The sequence below is a fragment of the Leuciscus leuciscus genome (assembly GCF_965113295.1).
Source record: "Leuciscus leuciscus genome assembly, chromosome: 6".
In the NCBI taxonomy this organism is placed as follows: Eukaryota; Metazoa; Chordata; class Actinopteri; order Cypriniformes; family Leuciscidae; genus Leuciscus; species Leuciscus leuciscus.
In genome coordinates this window covers 42,355,691-42,377,070 of record NC_138730.1, presented here as the reverse complement: position 1 = coordinate 42,377,070, position 21,380 = coordinate 42,355,691, and the positions used below count along the sequence as shown (strand labels likewise).

At 38.1% G+C, this 21,380-nt stretch overlaps 1 protein-coding gene across 2 annotated transcripts in view; it reads right to left on the bottom strand.

Annotated features, from left to right (window-relative positions):
- Positions 1–10,204: 10,204 nt before the first annotated feature.
- fyco1b (FYVE and coiled-coil domain autophagy adaptor 1b) overlaps positions 10,205–21,380 on the bottom strand; it is a 30,722-nt gene continuing 19,546 nt past the window's right edge. For both annotated transcript variants that reach the window (XM_082172955.1, XM_082172956.1), the window contains exons 13-18: positions 20,946–21,139; positions 20,473–20,593; positions 20,027–20,128; positions 19,211–19,421; positions 15,276–15,385; positions 10,205–11,767 (exon numbers count right to left, since the gene is read on the bottom strand). In XM_082172955.1, coding sequence (XP_082029081.1) covers positions 11,689–11,767; positions 15,276–15,385; positions 19,211–19,421; positions 20,027–20,128; positions 20,473–20,593; positions 20,946–21,139 — 817 coding nt within the window. In that variant the 3' untranslated portion in view covers positions 10,205–11,688. The remainder of the gene's footprint in view (positions 11,768–15,275; positions 15,386–19,210; positions 19,422–20,026; positions 20,129–20,472; positions 20,594–20,945; positions 21,140–21,380) is intronic.

Sequence of the window (21,380 nt, the reverse complement as noted above, 5' to 3'; positions counted from 1 at the left end):
GTTGGTTGCCTTCTACTGCAACACAAATGGATTAAAAGGGCTGTCTCTCAAACACTGCTCATATTTAGACATTTTGTTGAGAGGTTGAGCTATAGCACGTTGTCATGGAAACAAGAGATAAAAAGGCTATCAATTGGAAAGCTAAATGAGCTGAGAATGAAAAAAAAAAGGAAAAAGAGAAATGCAATAAATAAATGACTCAATTAATGAACTAATAACATTTTAACAGGAGACAATCAAATATTCTATCTCATTCAACTAAGACTCGTAACAAATCATTTTGGATATTTAAGTGTGTGTTTTTTCCACTGGAAGCGTTCTCAGAGTGTACGTGAAGACATGTTCTCCTCATGAGGTCTATCCATTGATCCATCATTCAAGCAGAAATATGATGTCTCAGAGACACCCGTTCAAACTCCAGAAGTCCTGGCAGGAAACATGATCACAGGAATGGGACTTAAAAAAATAAAAAAATTAAAAAACATGACCACAAACAATGTTCACTCGTTGGCCAGAGGAGAACTGGCCCAGACTTTCTCCATTCTGTCACCTGATGGAGTTTTGCTTCCTTGCCACTGTTGCCTTGGCTTTTGGCTTGCTTAGTTGGGGACATTTAATATTCAACAATATTATTGACCTGCCTTAATTAAGGCGGACGATGAAGCAATTTTCTTCTAGAAACAAACTTTGTTGTATTATTTTCATGTTATCACTGTGAAGCTGCTTTGATACAAAGTGCTATATAAATAAAGGTGACTTGACTTGACTTGATAAACACACACTACAAGATAATCGGCCGATTTTGGGGCCATTTCTCCCCCTCCAACAATCCTAGGTAAAGTCCTGATTATCCTGATGGTTCTACAGATGTCGATCTTATCAGATTTTCCTGTGGTGTGAGGTGTGTTAAGAGAGACTGAATCTGCTCGGGGCCAAACCGATCTCAAATCATATACATGTTGAATATTTATGATCAGAAATCCTGTTGAGAGGGGGCAACACCGAGGACAAACGCGCACGCGCCCTCTGACTGTCAAATGGAACGAAACCAGACCATATCACAAAGCGAGCTGACAGAAGCATAACAGGACTTAATCCAAACCTTTTTCTTTTTTTCCCTGCACATTTTCTGAAAAAAGCAGCCCAAACACTATTATCACCATTTCTTCTTGCCCGTTGTTCGCCATACGTTTGTTTACTCTACAGTCACGTTTGACCGCGGGAGATTTTGCGAGATTTCCTGTGTTCACAGTCGAGACTCTGGCTGTTTGTGAATGGGAATCTGTTCTGTACTGTCTTGGTCACATCGCGGCACTCCACAGACTAGGGCTTGCCTGCACGATATAACGTTTTAGCATTGATATCGCGATGTGTATGGCAAGCCGTTTTAGCTTAAATTGTACCCAGCGTTACTCGTCGTAATTGCATTTTTACTAGTAAGAATTCAATTAGAGAGCTCTACAATTCAATTCTTACTAGTAGCAATTACAATTAGAGAGCTCTACAAATTAATTTTTACAAGTCATAGCCTATGTCTCCATTGACTTCCATTCATTTTTAATTACGGAGCTGTACAATGGAATTGTTACTAGTAAGAATGTAATTGCAGAGCTCTTTAATTCAATTACAGAGCTCTGCAATTATACATATCTTTAATTCATATTTTTACTAGTAAAAATTCAATTGTAGAGCTCTCTAATTGTAATTCTTACTAGTAACAATTCAATTGTAGAGCTCCGTAATTAAAAATGAATGGAAGTCAATGGAGACATACGACTAGTAAAAATTCATTTGTAGAGCTCTCTAATTGAATTCTTACTAGTAAAAATGCAATTACGACGAGTAACGCTGGGTACAATTTAAGCTAAAACGGCTTGCCATAGATGTGCGCATCCGCAATAGTCACATCCCAGGATGTGCGATGTCAAGTATAGGGATCGTAGTTGATCCAAACGGTCCAGCGACTCCCCGGATCAGAGCGCATGTGTTTGTAAATTATTTGCAAAGTTAAACCATAGAGTGAATGTTATCATTTGCATGTGCTTTTAAGTCCCGTCAGTTTAGCGTATCCAGTGCAAACTGATGTGAACACCGAATTCAGATCTCTTTCTCTTGAGGCTGAACGGACACGTGCGTGCAAAATTAAGTCAAAAAGCCTGTCTCTGCGAGTATCCTCGTAAACACAGTCGGTTATGTGTTGTAAACAGAGAAAGGAAACGGATGAGTTTCATTATGCTGGATTCGTGCAATCGTCTTAAAGTGACAGCAGCCTAATATACCCGCAGCTGTTTGTGTCAGCAATGTTAATCAAACAACAAAAGAGAAGGAGAAAATCACTTTTTGTAGCTTTAACAAAGATAAATTGTATTTAATAATTATATTACATTTATACAGTAAATACAGTGTTATTTTACTAATGGAATAATATTTGATTTTTCCATTTCTGTACCTGAACACTGTTAGATTCACCTGAAAAACAAAGCACTTATTTAATTTGTATCTTTGTTGTATTTATATGCTTGTAATTTGTTTATTATTTTCTATTCAGATGTACAAATATGCAAAACATTGCAATGTCAGTTTTTCCCAATATCGTGCAGCCCTACCACACACTATATGGACAAAACTGTTCAATTATGATTTTTTTTTATCACCATGTTTGTGGTCTCTGTGGGATCTGATTAGATTTAAGTGTGGACTAGCCTTAAGGCAAGCATAACTATTACGATTTCCCATACTCTGGTTGAGATGTGTATTATTACTTCTCTTAGAGATTATACATACTATTTTCATCTGACTTTCAATAAAACAGCAGAAATCTAGAGAATATCACAGTGGACCAGAAACACCCTCAGCAACCTGCAAAAAATCACCGTGGCAACCACATAGTTATACCCTGGCGACGTCTTGGTGATGAGTTTTGTATGCATGGTAAATGCTACTCTTTTTTTATATATATATAAAATCCACAAAAAAAAATTTGCTTAAATGATATGCAACAACTGGTAAAGAATGAGATAAGGTAGTGAAGAAAACTTAAAAAATGGAAGAGTAGAGAATTACGCAAGACTGGATGAAACACAAGGAGAGCTGTGAGGAACAAGGTCTCGGTTGCTACCTGACAGGAAGAAGTTTGTGATGAAAGGCCTCTGAGGACTAAAGAAACCGCTCTGATGAAACTGTGCTTGACACCAAGCAATACTGGGAGAAACAGGACACAAATGCATCTGTTAGCCTACCTCTCTCTCTCTCGCTCTCTCACACACACACACACACACACACACACACACACACACACACACACACACACACACACACTTTGATATAACACACACAAATACACTTTGATATTGATTAGCAACACTGGCATATTAGCAGGGGGAGAATCTGAATAAGTGTACTCACAGTGCTCAGGAGAATAAAAGCGCTCTGTGGTTGTTCATTATGCTAATAAAATTCACACACTGGAACATAAACAGATTCCAGAGGCCACACATCACTATGGCCCGTATTTACATTTTATGAATTATGCCTATTGCTCATCACCCGTCCTGTTGTAGAGGTTATTAAGAACACTGTTTGTTATGCATGAAGGAAATCATGATGCATGACACTGGAGCTTTAACAATATTCTATATTTTCTGAAGGAAATTACTGCTGTTTACACGACATTTCATTTATAGTCCACCTTGCAAGTACAACACTATACATACCGTAAAGCTGAGGATAAATCTGATGGGTAGTTTGTCCAAAACAACAGGTTAAATATATAATTACACGTATAAGAAAAATTTATATTCCAAAATAATTCTGTCATCTGGATTTTTTCAGGGTGTTTTCTTACAGCCAACTTAGACATTCATTTATTCTCTGTCAAGTCATGTTTCGCATACATTTCACAGCTTTTATGAATGCAGTTTCAAAAATCTGATATAATAAATCAAATCAGTGCCGTTCATGATATGATTTGTTGCATTAGCAGTAATGATTGTAATGTGTCAGGCTGCCACCTAGTGCTCAGCACCACATACAGCACATCAAACACATCCTGACTAATAAAACGTTTCGGTTTAGACATGAAAAAGGAATTTGGATAATGCTGAAATGGATAATGCTGCGTGTTTCAATGCACCTCAGTGGGCCTTTAATTACATATCAGAGCCATGATCATTGGCCACATTTTCTTCACATCCCTGTGGAGAACGAGTAAAGATTTATGGCACCCTTAACAGAGCCTGATATGAAATGGACACTTCAATTAGCCAACGAGGGCTCAAAAATAGTGTCCTTTTCCTTAAGAGGCTGTTACTGTTACACTGAATATAGGATGGATATGACTGGAAAAACATTAGCTAACTCGGAATATCATAGTACAAAACTGTAGTAGTACGATTTCTGCAGTATAACACTGCATAAAATACTATATCCCATAATGCATTGTGCTCTGCCTTCTATTTCTGGCGTAAATCTTTCTTGACTCATTATTTGATTGGACTGTCAAAAGATATATTACTCAAAATAAAATAAAAATGCACTTCTGTATGTATTTTCATGATAGCTGGCCAGCACTCACACAGGGCCTAACGCAGCTCAGTGGAATCATATGACAACATAGTATACAAACATATTGTGTTGGATTTACATGATTTAATAGTGTACATCGGTTCCACATGAATCAATTAAGTTAAACAAACATAATTAGTTCATGTAACTTCAACATCATGGAATTAAGTCATTTTAAATTACCCAATTAAGTAGTCTCAAAGTGAATATTAAAAGGCTCCCTAATATGATTGTATTTAAGTTTTAAAATACATTTACTCATTCATCCAATAAGACTTCATTTGTTTAGTGTCACACAATTGAGGTGGAAAACTAGCTATTAGCTATCAATAGCACTTATTAGCATATTAAATGCTAGGATTTACATGCCAGCAGTAAAAAAAATAACAGAATCAGTCCACAGCCTAAACAAATGCTCTCCACAATGGTAACCCACTGTAATTTAAATGTAATAATTCCAATGTAATTGACCATTAAACACAATTACACACTATCAAGTCTTCCCCTTTTCTCAAAAACACATAAAATAACACTTCATTTCAACATTTATTCTCTCTTAATTCAGCCATATGCAAAGCATGCTGGGAACTATAAGCACCGCCCAGTTTCAGTTAATGCAACACAAATCATTCATGTAATCCAACACAAACAGATTAAGTAAACTTACATTTTACATATATTTAAGCAGATTGAACACAATCAAATTAAGTTAGGACAAAATGTATAGCAATTGTGTCATTTTAATTAAGCAATTTGAACAAGCAGGAAAAAAATTTTTTTCAGTGTACTACTGAAGCATTTGTCGATGTATAGCATTAAAAAAAAAAATAAAAAAAAAAGGTATGCAAATACAGTAGTGTATTGCACAGTATGCTAGTATTCCATTCCGAGCCAGGAAACACAGATGGATAGGACTGAAAGTGCACTGCCTGTGACTTAAAATGTGCCCAAAACTACGGGTGTGTTCAAACTTGGCATGTTTGGTTCGATTAAAACGAACCCTGGTGCGATTGCTCTGTTAGTGCGGTTCATTAAGTGTGAACGCTGCCATCTGAACCAAACAAGTAGACCGAGACCGCTGAAAGATGGGTCTTGATCCGCTTCCAAGTGAACTCTGGTGCGGTTCAAAAGCAATATGAACAAAAGACATGTAAACTAACCAAAAAACAGGACATGATGTCACAAGATGTGACCATAAAAAGGACAGAATGTTCAAGCATTCCTTTTTCTCTCTCGTCACAGTCGCGATGTTACCCATCGAAGATCTCCTAGCAGCAGATCTTCCTTGTGTGTGTGACGGAGGGATTCCTGCCACTGTTTTGACTCCTTTACATGAGTTCTTAGCAGGTCAAAATACCATCATATGTAGCTACGCACATACAGAGAGTGCCTTTAGCCCAGCACACAGCCTCGTTTTGGATGTTCGGTAAGTTCCGTCGTGAAATATGTCATAAAAGCCGACCAATCAGGTTGTGAACATATCCTTATACCTTCAGGTTCGGTATGGGGAGGAGGTCCAGACCAAACGAACAAAGCGAACCGAACTACAAGTGTGAAGTTGAATACACACTATAGTGATCATTAGGAATAAGTTAAGTGAATTGCTTTTGGGGTTGTATTCTATGCAAAATTCTATGAAAATGAACATGTGACCGACCTTCAACACTGAAATGTAGTTCTGTCAAGACAACTCTCTTGAGTGTTTGGCATGGTAATGAATATGATGATGTTAACAAGCTCTTGGTGTGAAGCACGTGCATTGCATTACATACACAACACACTGCTGTGAGCAAGAAAGACATTCTGCTGCTGTACAAAAAAGCATCCATGAATTACCTGTAGCAGATCTATACAGGTGGAGCTGGGGAAGGTGGAGGGTTTCTGAAAGCGCGACAATGCTGACCAGTATTTGAAGGTTAAGCAGCGAGCGCATTGGCTACTGATACTGCAACCAATCAGCAAGCAACCAATCAGCTGTGCCCTATAGAAAATGATGGGATTGCAAGCAGATTGAGATAAGGACCTATACGCTGATTTCACGCAGCCGCCATTTTGAAATCGAAAGTGAGGCTCCGGTGGGAAGAACCCCGTAAGTAAAGATAAACAACAATGCCTTGGATTACCAACCTAAAGCTGCTGCCGCGATTTACACTATTGGATGTTACTATTCAATATAGGATATATATAGTTCATTCCTGCTTCTTTTTTTACATTCTGAATTATATAAAAAATATTTTATTTATAAATGAATTTCACTGTATATAGTCTAAAGTATGAAAGAAATGTATGTACATTTTTAGAATTGACACAACATCATTAAACACAACAATATATGCCATCGCATTCACGACTCTCCTGTGATTAAAGGCGACACTTCCGGTTTTCTTCCCACCGGAGCCTCGCTTTCGATTTCAAAATAACGGCTGCGTGAAATCAGCGTATACCTAGAGATCCATGACAGAACTTTGAATTTTTGTTAAAATGACAAAATAAAGCTTAATGCTAAATTTACCGACTGTAAAATGGTTAACAAAACACTTATTAAATCAAAGCTGAAATTTTAACAAGATCTGTACGAAAAGACATCAAAACAATGATGTGATATTGACACTGAATCGATTTGCAAGATTGTAACACTTCAACAGTGATTCACTCGTGAATAAATGTTGTATTACTAAATACTGCAGAAGTATGGTAGAAATCTAAATCTTGTTAAAAAAAATACAGAATGTGTTTTTTAAAGGTCGACTCTTAAATGATCGCATCTGTTCCCCCAAATCCTGAATATGTAGTTTCTTTTGTGTATGTATGTGTGAGATGCACATTGATATTCAACTCACATTTTTCTACACACCCTCCCCCAGCTCTCTCTCTCTCTCTCTCTCTCTCTCTCTCTCTCTCTCTCTCTGTATGTGTGTAAATCTCTGATCATTGCAGGCTGGTCACAGGATGTGATCTGATTTACAATGGGTTCATTAACCTTGGGAAATGATCTGGGCTCTGCACCACAAACACGCTGTGTTCAGATGGACTTCACGGTGAGATCAACGGCGCTCTGTCGTAACCACGGGCAACCGGCATCTGAGCAAGACTGGATGCAGCCCTGGCAGGGAATAATCAATATCCTTATGGACACATGCATAGAGACTGAGCTTATCACAGTGAAGAACATACAAATATTGCTGGAGCAGATGGCAATGCCATGAGAGTGCATTATTTACACGTTATTTAAAAAGGCTTATGTGTTTTGATCTACACAACACGAATTATACACTGTCATACGCAGTTTTGTTATTGTTAACTTAAATTAAAGCTAATAATTTTTTTTTTTTTTAAATAGAGCTGAATTAATTAATTAAGACTAATTGATGGAAGCGACTTTTTATTTCACAATTCTGACTTCAATTTTTTCAGAATTGCATGATATAAATTCGCAATTGCGAGCCACAAAGTCAGAATAGCAAGATATACACTCATAGTTCTGACTTTATAACTCACAATTACAACTTTTTTGCATTTATCTCGCAATACTGAATTCTTTTCTCAGAATTGTGTGATATAAACTCTTATGAAAAAGAAAGACTGAGTTTATATCTCACAATTCTGACTTTATAACTCGCAATTGCGAGTTAACCCTCTGGGGTCTGAGCTGTTTTCTGGGCCCTGTCATTCTGAGGCCCTGTCATTCTGAGCAACCTTGCACAAAGAATGAGGAGATTTAAAAAAGAATGGCTTTTAGATTGTTTGGATTTATTTACAACACAACATAATCCAAAGATACACAACAAATGACAAAAAAGCACTTATTGAAAACAATGATCCAAAGACGGAGACCTTTGTGCCATTCCTAAAAACATTGTACATACCTTTCATTTCCAAGGTGTTTGATTTTCACTTTACCATGTTCATGTACAGAGACTCATGTGAATGTTGAAGTCAGTAGGACTCAGTGGCATCTGGGCCCTGAAAGAAAAAAAAAAGTGAACATACTGATATCAAGAGAAAGGCCTGCACGATTTTGGGAATACATTTTAGATTTTTCTGGTTAAAATTGCTTTTTAAAATTCACAGAATACACACACACACACACACACACACACACAAATGTTTCCAACAATATATAATATAATGAACATCAGGTTTGTTGTGCTATGTAGGCATAGGCTATGCAGTGCTGGATAAAATAATAACAATAACCTATAGCAGCCTATAAATCTTCCAAAAGATTTCAGTAACAACTAAGCTAAAGAAAAATATATTGATTATCATGTTACTTCAAATGTTTCCATTCGTTATGATGATATGAAATGAGATAATAGTAAAAACATGAAGCCAAACGAGATCGCAATCCAAAATATGATACATTCAAACGCGATCGCGCTCAAATATAAAACATTATGGTTACCATATACATATCCACAAACACAGTAACAGTAAACACAGGTCTAAATATTACACCATATATCTAGCAACAGTTCAACTGCAATGTGAAATGTATGCAACAATAACAAACTAATATGTAAGAATTTCTTACCTTACATCTTTCTTGTCTTCAAATCGCGTTCTTCTTCTTCTGAGGTAAATCCAATGTAAGCTCAGACGTGTCTTCCAAACTCGACGAAAAGCAGAGACTTGTGAAGTTTGTTCGTGCTTTGTGTTTGAGGTAATGAGCACGATCACGTTCCATGTGGAGATTTGCATGTGAATCTCTTTTGCGCGAGTGGGCGTGGTCGAATTAAAAATAATTAGGAAGCGTTTGAGAAGCTGGACATCTTGTTGGTTTTATACAAATTACTTAAACAGAGAATATTTGTTTTCAGTTTGAATCCGATCATTTAAAAGTACACACTTAAATGTTTATAAAGGTATATGGCTCATAAATGTGTGACAATATTCGCTGAGTTTTGTTTCAGTTTATAGACGTGCTCAAGAAAAAAAAGTTCACCGCGACGGAGAGGCAGAACGCACACCCTGTTTATTTTCTTTATTTTACAAAAGCACAATGTTTTGATTTGATTGTAAGTGGACACATACAAAAGTAGAAATATCACAGATTCTTTTTTCTGTATGACCATAAATGACGGAGTAATTTAAGTTTATTGTGCTACAATGTGAAGAAAATCCAGCAAAACGCGCGGGCGCGTTTGCCGACCTCAGAGGGTATCACGCAATTGAGAATTAGCCTACTTTTTTTTTTATTTCTGTGGCGCAAGTTTACATCTAACAATTTTGACTTTTCATCTCAGAATTGCGTGATATAAAGTAGCAATTGCGAGTTATAAAGTCAGAATTGTGAGATAAACAAAGAAAAAAAAAGTCAGAATTTTATCATGCAATTATGAGGTAAATTACTGCTAAAAGTACGACTTGTGAGATGTAAACTCGCAACGCTGAGAAAAAAACGTCATAATTATGAGATAAACAGTTGCAATTATCTTTTAAATTGTTTTATTCCATGGCGGAAACAAGCTTCCATAGGAACAAGCTTCAATAGTAATTTCTATGGAAATTGACAGCATGTTTTAAATATCGCAAACTCAATTTAAACAATTGGATATCAATTGTGGGCCTAAGGGGGGAAAAACATTTATACCTATAGATATAAAGTTGGGGGTGGGGGGGTTAAAAAAAAGGAGAGTCGTGCCATCAGGTAGTTTTATTTCAAAAGCTCCATTTCACTACTATTATATCACAGCTCTTTACAGTAAAAAATGACTGCCAGTCACTCTGATATGCTTACAGTCCTCTGATCAAGCACCGTCATCAGCCTCTAAAACACATTCAGAAAGTGCAACAGTGTTGATGCTTTTTATTAAAGTATCAATGCTTCTTATTAAAATTTAGATATCACAAAAAGTGCCATTTACAATATTCATCATCTTGAGTTATTGCACTGTGTGGCTGCCAAAAAATCTTATTTATGCAAATAAAATAAAAAAACAGTCACTGAGTTATTGCTTATACATTTTTGCCTGGCGTCAGCTGAATGAAAATGCATTTTTTTGGTTGATAATAAACAAGACTGCCAGGAACTGGAGTTGCCTCTTATTACAGTGTACGCGTCCTTTCAGAATACAGATTTTATGTCTGCATAGAAGTCTTAGTTGACTTATAAAGCTTTTAAAAAAAAGCCCATGATGCCCGAGTGTGAGATATGATAATCTATTGAAAATATATTAGTTTCCAATCTATAGACACAAATTCCTCCATATTTAGCATCTGTGTTAGACTTGATAGACAGATGGTATAAAAGAATGGGTAAAACTTTACAATAAGGCTTCATTGGCTAAATTAGTTAACTACATTAGTTAACATGAACTATCAATGACCAGTACTTCTACATTATTTATTATTCTTAGTTCATGTTAATCTAAACATTTACAAATACATTTTTAAAGTCAAAAGTTTTTAGCATTAGTTAATGCACTGTGAACTAAAATGAACATTAACATTTCTATTAACTGACATTAACAAAGGGTAATAATGCAGTAAAAATCACTGTTAGTTCATGTCAGTTAATGCATTTAATTATTGTTAATAAATGAAAACTTATTGTAACGAGTTAACACAGAATGTTAAAGAAACAAGACAGGCGTATGTGAGAAACCTGATGTCGTCTAAGCATTTTCAGCATATCTACATTACAAAACAATAATAAAGCTCTTCTGTAGTGCATAATCTCCTATCCTTCAACCTTCATCTATTTTACTACTGACCACACAGCTCTCTATATTTCACTGCATTTCAGAATTTTATTTATTTATTTTTTTTGCCATCCATTCCCTTTAGATTTATTGATAACTATGTCAGAGATATTGTGACATTCTGGCTATTAGAGTTAGCCAAAAGTATGTTAAAAGCATTCATAAGAGGGATGTGGTTTTTGAATTACATTTTTAGAAAATAGATTTTTCCATTATTAATAGGACAAGAATTTAAGGGGGAAAAATGATAAATAAAATCCTTATATGTGCTTCATTTCCTTGTGAAGTCTATTTTCGTATTTCCTTCATGTGATTGTGAAAGCAGCATCATGCACCATGTTTGGCTTGATGAATAGACATAGTCCTCGACAAGCAGTCCCTTGACCTGGCACCGACGGAATAGTGTGCGTGATTTGTTCTCTTATGAAGAACAATCACTTCCATTGGCTTCCTCTGGCTTCTCTATACTCAGTTTGTACAGGACCTTCTTTGAGACGAACCTGCAAGAACAGGAAGAACAACAAAACATGTCGTCAGACTTGTAGATAGTTTGCTTTGTTCTGAAACAGGGGCTTAATTTGTTACAATATTGCATTTTTTTCTTGGTTTGGTTCGCTTTCACAAGGCAACATTTCGAAGCGTACCAAAATGTGTTTATGCAAGTCACATGTGAGTAAAACTGTCCTCTTATTGGTCAGCATTCACCCGTTTTCTTTCCTCTGCGTCATCCCTTAAAATGTATTGTCAAGTTGTGTCGTGACCAAGCGGCAACATTCTGATCTGAAAAATGAAGCCTACCCGGAAGTGCGAAAAACTGCAATACATCGAAAATCCGCTAGAGGGAGGTCCCAAAAGGGAGCAAATGTCCATACACCCCCATGTTAAAATGTCCGTTTTCACAGCATAAATTCATGTTTTTACAGGTTGGTCCCATGGACTTTTATTGTATTTTTCGATAGGTTCCGAGTGCCTGACAACTGTGAGGGGGGTGAATTTTTTTCTAACTCGTTAGTTTAGATCGTATTTAGATATAAAATGTATGACAAATAAGGGCGCGATTGACAGCTTGATTGACAGCTGACAACGAGCATAGGCTGCGCCGAGTGGAATTCCTGAAATTTGACGTCTCGGCCATGATCTGACACAAACACATCATACCTGTAAGTTATACTTTCTGAACATTTGTATTGAAATATGGCGCCGCCCATACCCCCCATAAACGGCCTCAAAACCGTTCTTCAGAAGTCTATGGGTGACGTCACAGACGCTTTGTCCATATTTTTTACAGTCTATGGTCGTGACACAAGCAAACACTTATACAAATGCTGCCGTCATTCCCGCTTTAACTGATAAATGATATATATCTATAAGTATGGTGTAGGGCCTCCTTTTGCGGGCCAATACAGCATCAGTTTGTCTTGGAAATGACAGATACAAGTCCTTCACATTGGCCAGAGGGATGTTGAGCCATTCTTCTTTCAGAACAGTGGCCGGGTCCTTTTTCTTACTTGCTCCTCCAAAATACTAGACTGGGTAAACCCAGCCCGATCTCGCCCTGCAGCTCAGGCTGGAAACCTGTACATTCTTCAATCCTGCTTCCGTTACAAATTTGCGGAGACCAATCAACAAACTGCCTTATCCACCTGGCGCGATATTGGTGGGTTTAATCCAATCCAATTCCTTTTAACCTCTCGACGATGCTCAATGGCTTCTTTAGTTTAGCTAACAAATCGCTCGAGTGGGTATAAATACCACTCACTTTCATGTTTGTTTTTTAGCACAACCTGCAAAAATCGCTGGATGCCATTGCTGCTTCTGCAAACCGCTGATCAATGCTACAAACCAACACGTTTGTTGACACGTTTCCTGCCTGGAGTTTTCGCTGCAAAGTACGTCACCTGGATCGTTGGTCTGATTGGTTGAAGGAGTATCCAGTTGCGTACAGAGTACTTTTGAATCATGCCTGTTGATCACGGAGCAGACTCCCCAGACTCTTAAAAGATTGAGCTTGGTCTGGTGATAGCCAGACTACCAAAATACCCCACAGTGGTTCAAAACATTTTAGATCTGGTGACTGTGCAGGGCATGAGAGATGTTTAACTTCACTTTCATGCTCATCAATCCATTCTGCCAAGTCTTGCTGTGTATTGGTGCATTATCACACTGATACACGGTGCCCTCTTCAGGTTACAATGCTTGAACCATTAGGTGCACATGGTCCTCCAGAATGGTTCGGTGGTTCTTGGCAGTGACGTGTCCATCAAGCACAGTAGGGAATGCCATGATACTGCAGCCCAAACCATCACTGATCCACTCCTGTGCTTCACTGCAGGCATGCAACAGTGGTGTTGACTCTCTTTGGAGCTTCTCCACACCGTAACTAAAAAAAGATTGTGAAGGTGGACTCATCAGAGAATGTTTCACATTGTCCACAGCCCAAGATTTGCAGTGTTGGCACTAATGAAACCGACATTTGGCATTGGTATGAGTGACCATGGGTTTGGCTATAGTAGCCCGACCATGAATATTGACTCTGTGGAGCTCCTGATGAACATTTCTGGTGGAAACAGGAGAGTCGAGGTGCGCATTTTATTCTGCAGTGAGGCTGCAGCTGTGGTTTCTGGGGGGTTTTTGGACACAATCCAGGTTAGCACCTGGACATCCCTTTCAGACAGCTTCCTCTTGTGTAGACAGTTACTCCTGATGGATGTGGTTTGTCTTGCGTGGTGGTATGGCAACATTAAACTGGATACCGTGGCTCTCGATACACCAAAAAGACTTCCAGTAGCGAGAAGCGCACCAACATTTTGTCCTCTTTTGAGCTCTGATATGTCTCCCATTATGTTGTGTGGATTGCATATTTTATGTATAGCTGTGCTAATCCTCTGCAAATTCAACGTCACACTGGGCTCTTACTGATGGAATGTAAAATCAGTGAAGCTTGGCCACCAGGCCATGCATATATAAGCATGAAACCTCCAACACTATATTGGCCAGTGTTTCATTTTCATTGTCCAACTCTTGTATATATACGTATTAATATCAGTTTATAAATTATACTGCAGTTAGAGCGGGAATCAAGGATTCGTCAGGACAGCATTCTTGCAATGCACACAGAAGAGCAATTACACAACATTTTAAGATGAAGAGACACTCTTTGGTAGCCTGACGTCGTCATACTCAGATTCTAGTCAGAATTTGAGTCTGATACTGCTCCATTGGGCTGTGATTAAGGAGCGCGTTTCAACCGAAACAGGAAAGAAAATGCCTCTGCACTCAATTGGATAGACCTACAACCAATCAGAGCAACGGAGTAAGTGACGTATGTTCTTCATTCATCTTTCTGATCGACAAATGGCTTCTCTGTTCCTCTTTTAAAATTAATGCGCTGTCGAAATCTTCTATAACAGACACGATGGCGGAATCTACACATCTCAATTCTCCAGCGGCGGTCATCTTTGTTGTAAATGAATTCAACCCAAGAGGTCTTTGGTGACGTGGATGATTACGCTACTGTCGATCATCTCTGTCCATCATTGTATAAAGCCCGCCCTGACAATTTGATTGATCCGAACAGCTCTGGTTCGAGCATAGTTGCTCCACAACGGATCAAGTCCAGACTGAACTTTCCCGACCTCAAATGTTGTGGGCGCCTGAGCGGGGCTAAGTTCGGCTGGCATCCAGGCTCACTCTTTGGTGTTCAACTGCGATAACTAATATGCTCACTCACAGAGTCAGACACTGCTGCTTTTGATATAACACATTTCCCGTTATGAATTATGATACCGCATGGTTTGTTGGTCCAGACTTCATTTTTAACCAGGCCGAGACCACCTCGTTCAGCCAATATCGGAGTGATTGTTTTGGTGCGGTTCCAAGCGTGATCGCCCTGTATGCCTAAACAAACCGAACTAAGAGAGAAAACACACCAGGTTCCGAAACGAGCCAGATGTGAAAACGCACTAAGAGAGAACGACAGAAGAGAAATGAAGTGATCTCAGTACGAACCTGGAGAAGGAGTTGTCGAAGATAAGGGTGTATTCTCCAGTGTTCCTGACCTTCAACTGACCCTGAATTGTTTCCTTATGAGAGTTACATCTCGTCAGAGGGATCAGAACCTGAAAAGGAAGAACCAAGTTTTAGTCAAGTCAAGTCAAGTCAAGTCAAGTTTATTTGTATAGCGCTTTTCACAATACAGATTGTATCAAAGCAGCTTCACAGTATTAAATTAAAATAATACAACAAAGTTTGTTTCAAGAGGAATTTATTGATTGATAAAATTAAATTAATATCCCCAAAATATCCCCAAGTTTTAGGATCCATTCATTATTACACTAAGATTTCTAAAGCTGTCCAGATGTCATCGCCACAGGAGAAAAGTGCTGTGGTCTCTTTTTGTCAACACTCAGTGCAATGTGTGTTTGACAGATATAGCCATGTTCATTTTAATTTGCTGTAAAATTGCTGAATTAACTCCTCCAGTTAAGGTACCACATCTGTTATTCACGCAAGCAACGGCTTTCGACATCGTATATATTTATTGCAACTGCTTCACACACCACTAGGAAAATACTGTTAAAGTCTGCTGTTACTGTCCGGAGATTATTGTTAATGTGTTCTGCTGGAAAACTTGTATATAACACTAGTTTGTTAAAATGGTAAATGATGTAGAGTAATTGCCTCAGCTCCTACAGAACTTGTCTGGCTCAAACTCCATGACAACATCTTATATTAGAGCTGTGGAACTGTTAAAAGTTACAGCTTTGTTCACACATTGCATTATCATGGGACTTTTCTGCTGAATCCAAATCCCCTTTGGACCTCAAGGTATCTGTCTGTAATCAGACATATCTCTTACATCTAATATAGTAGTACAGTATACTATACAATAATATAAATACTGTTCAAAAGTTTGGGGTCTGTAAGATTTTATAACGGTTTGAAAGAAGGTTCTTGTGCTCACCAAGGCTGCATTTATTTGATCAAAACTACAGTAAATAATGTGAAATATTATTGCAATTTAAAATAACAGTTTTCTATTTTAATATATTTTAAAATGCAATTTATTCCAGTGACGCAAAACTGAATTTTCAGCACCAGTCTTCAGTGTCACATGATCCTTCAACAATCATTCTAATATACTGATTTCCTGCTCAAGAAACATTTCTTATAATCATCAATGTTGAAAACAGTTGTGCTGCTTCATATTTTTGTATTTTTTTTGGATATTACATTGAGTACATCAAGCTGTAGTAGTATCTTTCTGAGGTGATGTTTAAAATAATAATAATAAACGCATACCTTTTGACAAATGCATACAAAAACATGGAAAAATATAAAGTATGGTGTTACCATATTTAACTCTAAAATCACTCAATTCTAGGAAGGTTTGATATGATTATGTGCAGTAACTGAAGTAGAATGCTAACTGTAATCTAACTGAAATTAAAAAACAAAAAGACGTGATGTGGTATATATAAAATACATTAATTGGTATAAATATACATAGTTAAAGGGGTGGTATAATGCCCTTTTCACAAGATGTAAAATAAGTCTCTGATGTCCCCAGAGTGTGTATGTGAAGTTTTAGCTCAAAATACCACAGATATTTTTATACAGCATGTTAAAGTTGTCACTTTTTGAGGGTGAGCAAAAACGCACCGGTTATGTGTCTGTCCCTTTAAATGCAAATGAGATGCTGCACAGGGGGCGGAGCTTCAAGAGCTTCTGTCCTTTTATCTCACACAGACATGCACTGTAAATGTCAATGTTTATGTTCAAACCGGAGTCAGACAAAGATGGAGAGACTCAAGAAGACGTGACAACATGTAGAATGCAACAGGACATTTCTAAATAGTTAGTAAATTAATTTATGCAGCTTATGTGTAGTTATCTTCTAGTCATTGATTAGCATATTCTGTCATGATAATCTATAAATCGCGTCCCTGGGGGCGGGGTTTATGTCAATTTTAGGGTTAGTGATGTCACCAGTGGTGTAGTGGTAAAAAAAGAGGTGGGTAAACTATAAATTCTGGTGGACCACAACTTGATCACCCGGTAAGGTGGGCCACTGCCTACGGTGTATGTGTATCCTGATGACATCACTATAGGCTATCATTTGATGGTACTACCAAGGGTATCACTGGTTGTTCCCTCATCATAGGTCGCACAATCACTATTCAATTCATACATTAATCTAAGTTATTGTTAAAGAGACTCAAAAAGGAATAATATGGTTGAAATCTATCAAGTTTACTAAATGACAAAACAGAGAGAACAAAAATATTTAAGAGAGATAGAGAGGGAGGCTTATATCCAGGGCTTCCAATGCAATGCACTTGTGCATAATGATTAGGGATTTGGGATTATTTTCATAGTTGATTAATCTGTTGAATATTTCCTCGATTAATTGATTAGTTGTTTGGTCTATCAGAAAAATGTGGATCAGTGTTTCCCTGTAGAGGGAAAAGTCTCTAACCTGGTGCAGGCTTGATTCCCTCTGAATATCTTGTACAGTTGGGTTTTGACATGCTCCCTACATTAAACCAACTGCCTGTAATGAATAAAAAAATGTAAAAAATCGTTTGAATGATTTCCTGTTGCGGCTGCGATCAAGTTTCATTCTCGCGCAGCTTGTTTAATAACTTCACGAGCGTGTGTTTTCTGCTACGTGTGTGCGCCGTTCTCTTTGTTCCGTGTGTGTGTGTGTGTGTGTGTGTGTGTGTGTGTGTGTGTGTGTGTGTGTGTGTGTGTGTGTGTGTGTGTGTGTGTGTGTGTGTGTGTGTGTGTGTGTGTGTGTGTGTGTGTGTGTGTGTGTGTGTGTGTGTGTGTGTGTGTTAGAGTGCAGATCGGGCCGAATTTTTTTGTCCGAGCCCGGCCCGCGTCCGACAGAGCAGTAACCGAACCCGACCCGAGCCCGACAGGCATAATGATATTTATGTCCGAGCCCGACCCGAGACCGACAGTTAAAATCCCATTTTTTTCTCATACTAATAACACATGTACGTTTGTTTGTGTGGAAACCCCGCTTTTATTAAGCAACTGTAGGAAGGCATTCGGAAATGTCAGCAGGATGAGTGCATCAGCGCGCACGGAGCAACAAGCGCACTTAACGCAGGCGCGCACGCACGTGTTTCGTTGTCACGGCTACATAAACAAATTTCCGCACACAGGAAGACAGATGTTATGGTAATATTTTACATGTATTTTAATCACAAAAACGAACGTTTGCATCAAGTGAAAGCATCAGGCACATTGGCTACCTACATAATAAGCTGTTTTAAAATGTTCAATGCCTTATCGCGCTGATGTGACCGAGCCCGACCCGAACCCGAACATAATTTGTAAATATCTGTCCGAACCCGGCCCGGCCCGTCGGGTACCGACGGGTCCCGTCGGGCTCGGGTCGGGTATCCATCCTCTAGTGTGTGTGTGTGTCGGCGCGCTGCGCTCTCTGCTCCGTGTTTGCGTTCTGCGCGTTCTGCTCTGTAGTTAACGGCCCAAATGCTCGAATCATGTACCGATCGGCGATCACGCACTGGAAAAGCAAAGTCCGCTCAAATAACGTGAAATTTAGAGGTGGATAAACGCAATGTAGAGGTGGATAAACGCACTTTGGAGGTGGGCAAACGCTATTTCCAAATTTTGGGAGGTGCGTAAACGGCGTTTACGTGCGTTTAGCCTCCACTACATCCCTGCATGTCACTAACTCTGGAGGAATGTTGTGTAGTTCCTACCAGCCATTTGTTGTAGTCCTTAAAAAACGATTTCTTTAAAAACAAATATCTCCCTTTGCTTTAAACTTTTAGCTTCGTAACTTTGCAGATGTTGTTTATGCTCAAACAGCAACATTACGCACTAACTAAAGTTAAAAAAGTGAAATCATAATCAACCACCCCTTTAAAACATCAACAAGCTACATTTCTAATAAATCAGTACATTACCTTGGCCTCTTCTAGAGGCGTATCTGTGTTCTCTCTGTACACCACGCTGAAGGCGATGCTCTTGGGTTCAGAGGAGAAGACCCAGCTGATCGTAGCACCCGGATGTGCAGCGGTTATGAGAATGACACTGTAACAGCTGGACTTGATGAAGAGTTCTCTGGACATATCACCAAACTGATTCACGTCCTTTACACTGAACGGCACAGACAGCCTGTGAAACACAACATCACTGATGTCACCGTTGCTGGTCATGGAATTTAATAAATATTGCAATACTAGATTCAATTTGACATTATTTATTTTCATGACAAATATGCAAATTTTTCCCATTAAATTCTTATTAACGTAATGCATCTGAAAGTTTTAATAATAACTATAAATAATACAGTATATATATTTTTTTCTATATTTCAGTAAACTAATTTGGGAAACACTTTAGTTTAGGATCCAATTAAGATCCTTATTATCTAGTTGCTTATTAACATGCATATAAGTAGGATATTGGCATAGTACTTATGAAGGACATATTATTGCCTTATTCTGCATGACCATATTCTACTACATCCCTTAACCCAACCCAATACCTAAACTTAACAACTACTTTACTAACTAAACATAAGAAGTAATTACTTTTTTCATTACAGTAATAGGTCAAGAATTTAAAGGGGAAAAAATGTGATCAACATCGCTGGTCATGGGAATAAATAAACATTGCAATACTAGATTTATTTTTTGCAAATGTGTAATAATATTAATAACAATGATAATAATAACAATAATTTAGCAAAAAATCTGGATCCATCATGTCTCACTCACGTCATCTCTCCAGATTTCAGCAGGCAGATCTCGGCATCCTGAACAGAGCCAATCAGCTCGTCTGAATCTTCTGTGCTGGCGATGTCACTGCTGCTTCTGCTTCTGAAAACATATATGAACTTACATTCAATTTCCTGTCATACACTTATTTAAATCACAGAATAAAAAAAGTGCACATATCATACCAAGTGATACAAATGAAATTAAAACAGAGCCAGAAAATTTCAATATCATGTAGTTTACTTAGCAGTACATTAAGATACACTGGCAGGCGCCATGTGTTCATGTCAAATTTGCTCTGATAAATAAGTCCAATAATGAAACTGAGTTCAGCTCAGCAGGAGCAAATTTAATTTTGTTTGTTACTTCAGCACAAATTCAGAGTGTTGTGTTTAGTGCAGAGAATCTGTGCTAACAAGACAGGTGTGTGTGTGTGTGTGTCTCACAGCTGTTGTGTCTCTGGTGACAGTGCAGTGTAGTATGAGTCACTGTCATGGACACAGTTCACCTCCTCTTCTGTGATGATGTCATACACTGCGTCATCTGGTCGAGGGGACTTCAGTGCCCCTGTGAGGACAACAGTCACATTACACGCAGAATTAAAGGGGACCCATTATGCCCTTTTATAAAGTCTTGATTTTGTTTTTGGGGTCTACTAGAATAGGTTTTCATTCATCCTTTAAAGGGATAGTTCACCCTAACTATCTTGATTTCTAGAACTAGTGTGCTTTTTCTAGGTGAGTCGGAGTGAACTGCGGCACTAAATAGAGTCTTACAAACACGCACATACCATAGCAGTGCACAGAAGGTCAGGATTTTTATTTATTTTTTTTACCCTAAAAAATATGTATACCCCCAGAACACTTGGAATATATGACGTCACATCAGAATGTCACTTTTGAGCTCTATGACATCTCACCAGGGACTCTAGGTGTGCTGGTTCGGGTTGGGCTTGACATTGAACGTAAAAGACCACCCACATTTTCCTTTGGGTGGCGCTCTTGTCCAGGGCTGTGCTGAGTGAAGCAGTCCTTGCAACAGCGCTCCTTAACACCGCCTTGGACACTCACAGCATAATTGCAGCAGTAGTAACAGAATGGGCGCCCACATAGCCTGCCAAAAAATATAGAAAACTCAAACATACACCACCTTTCAAAAGTTTGAGGTCAGAACAATTTTTTATTTATTTTTTTTAAAGAAATTAATACTTTTATTAGCAAGGATGCATTAAATTTCTCAAAATTTACAAAAGTGAAGATATTTATAATGTTAAAAAAGATTATATTTCAAATAAATGCTGTTATTTTGAAGTTTCTATTCATTATGTCATGACTTAACATGCAGACACTCCATT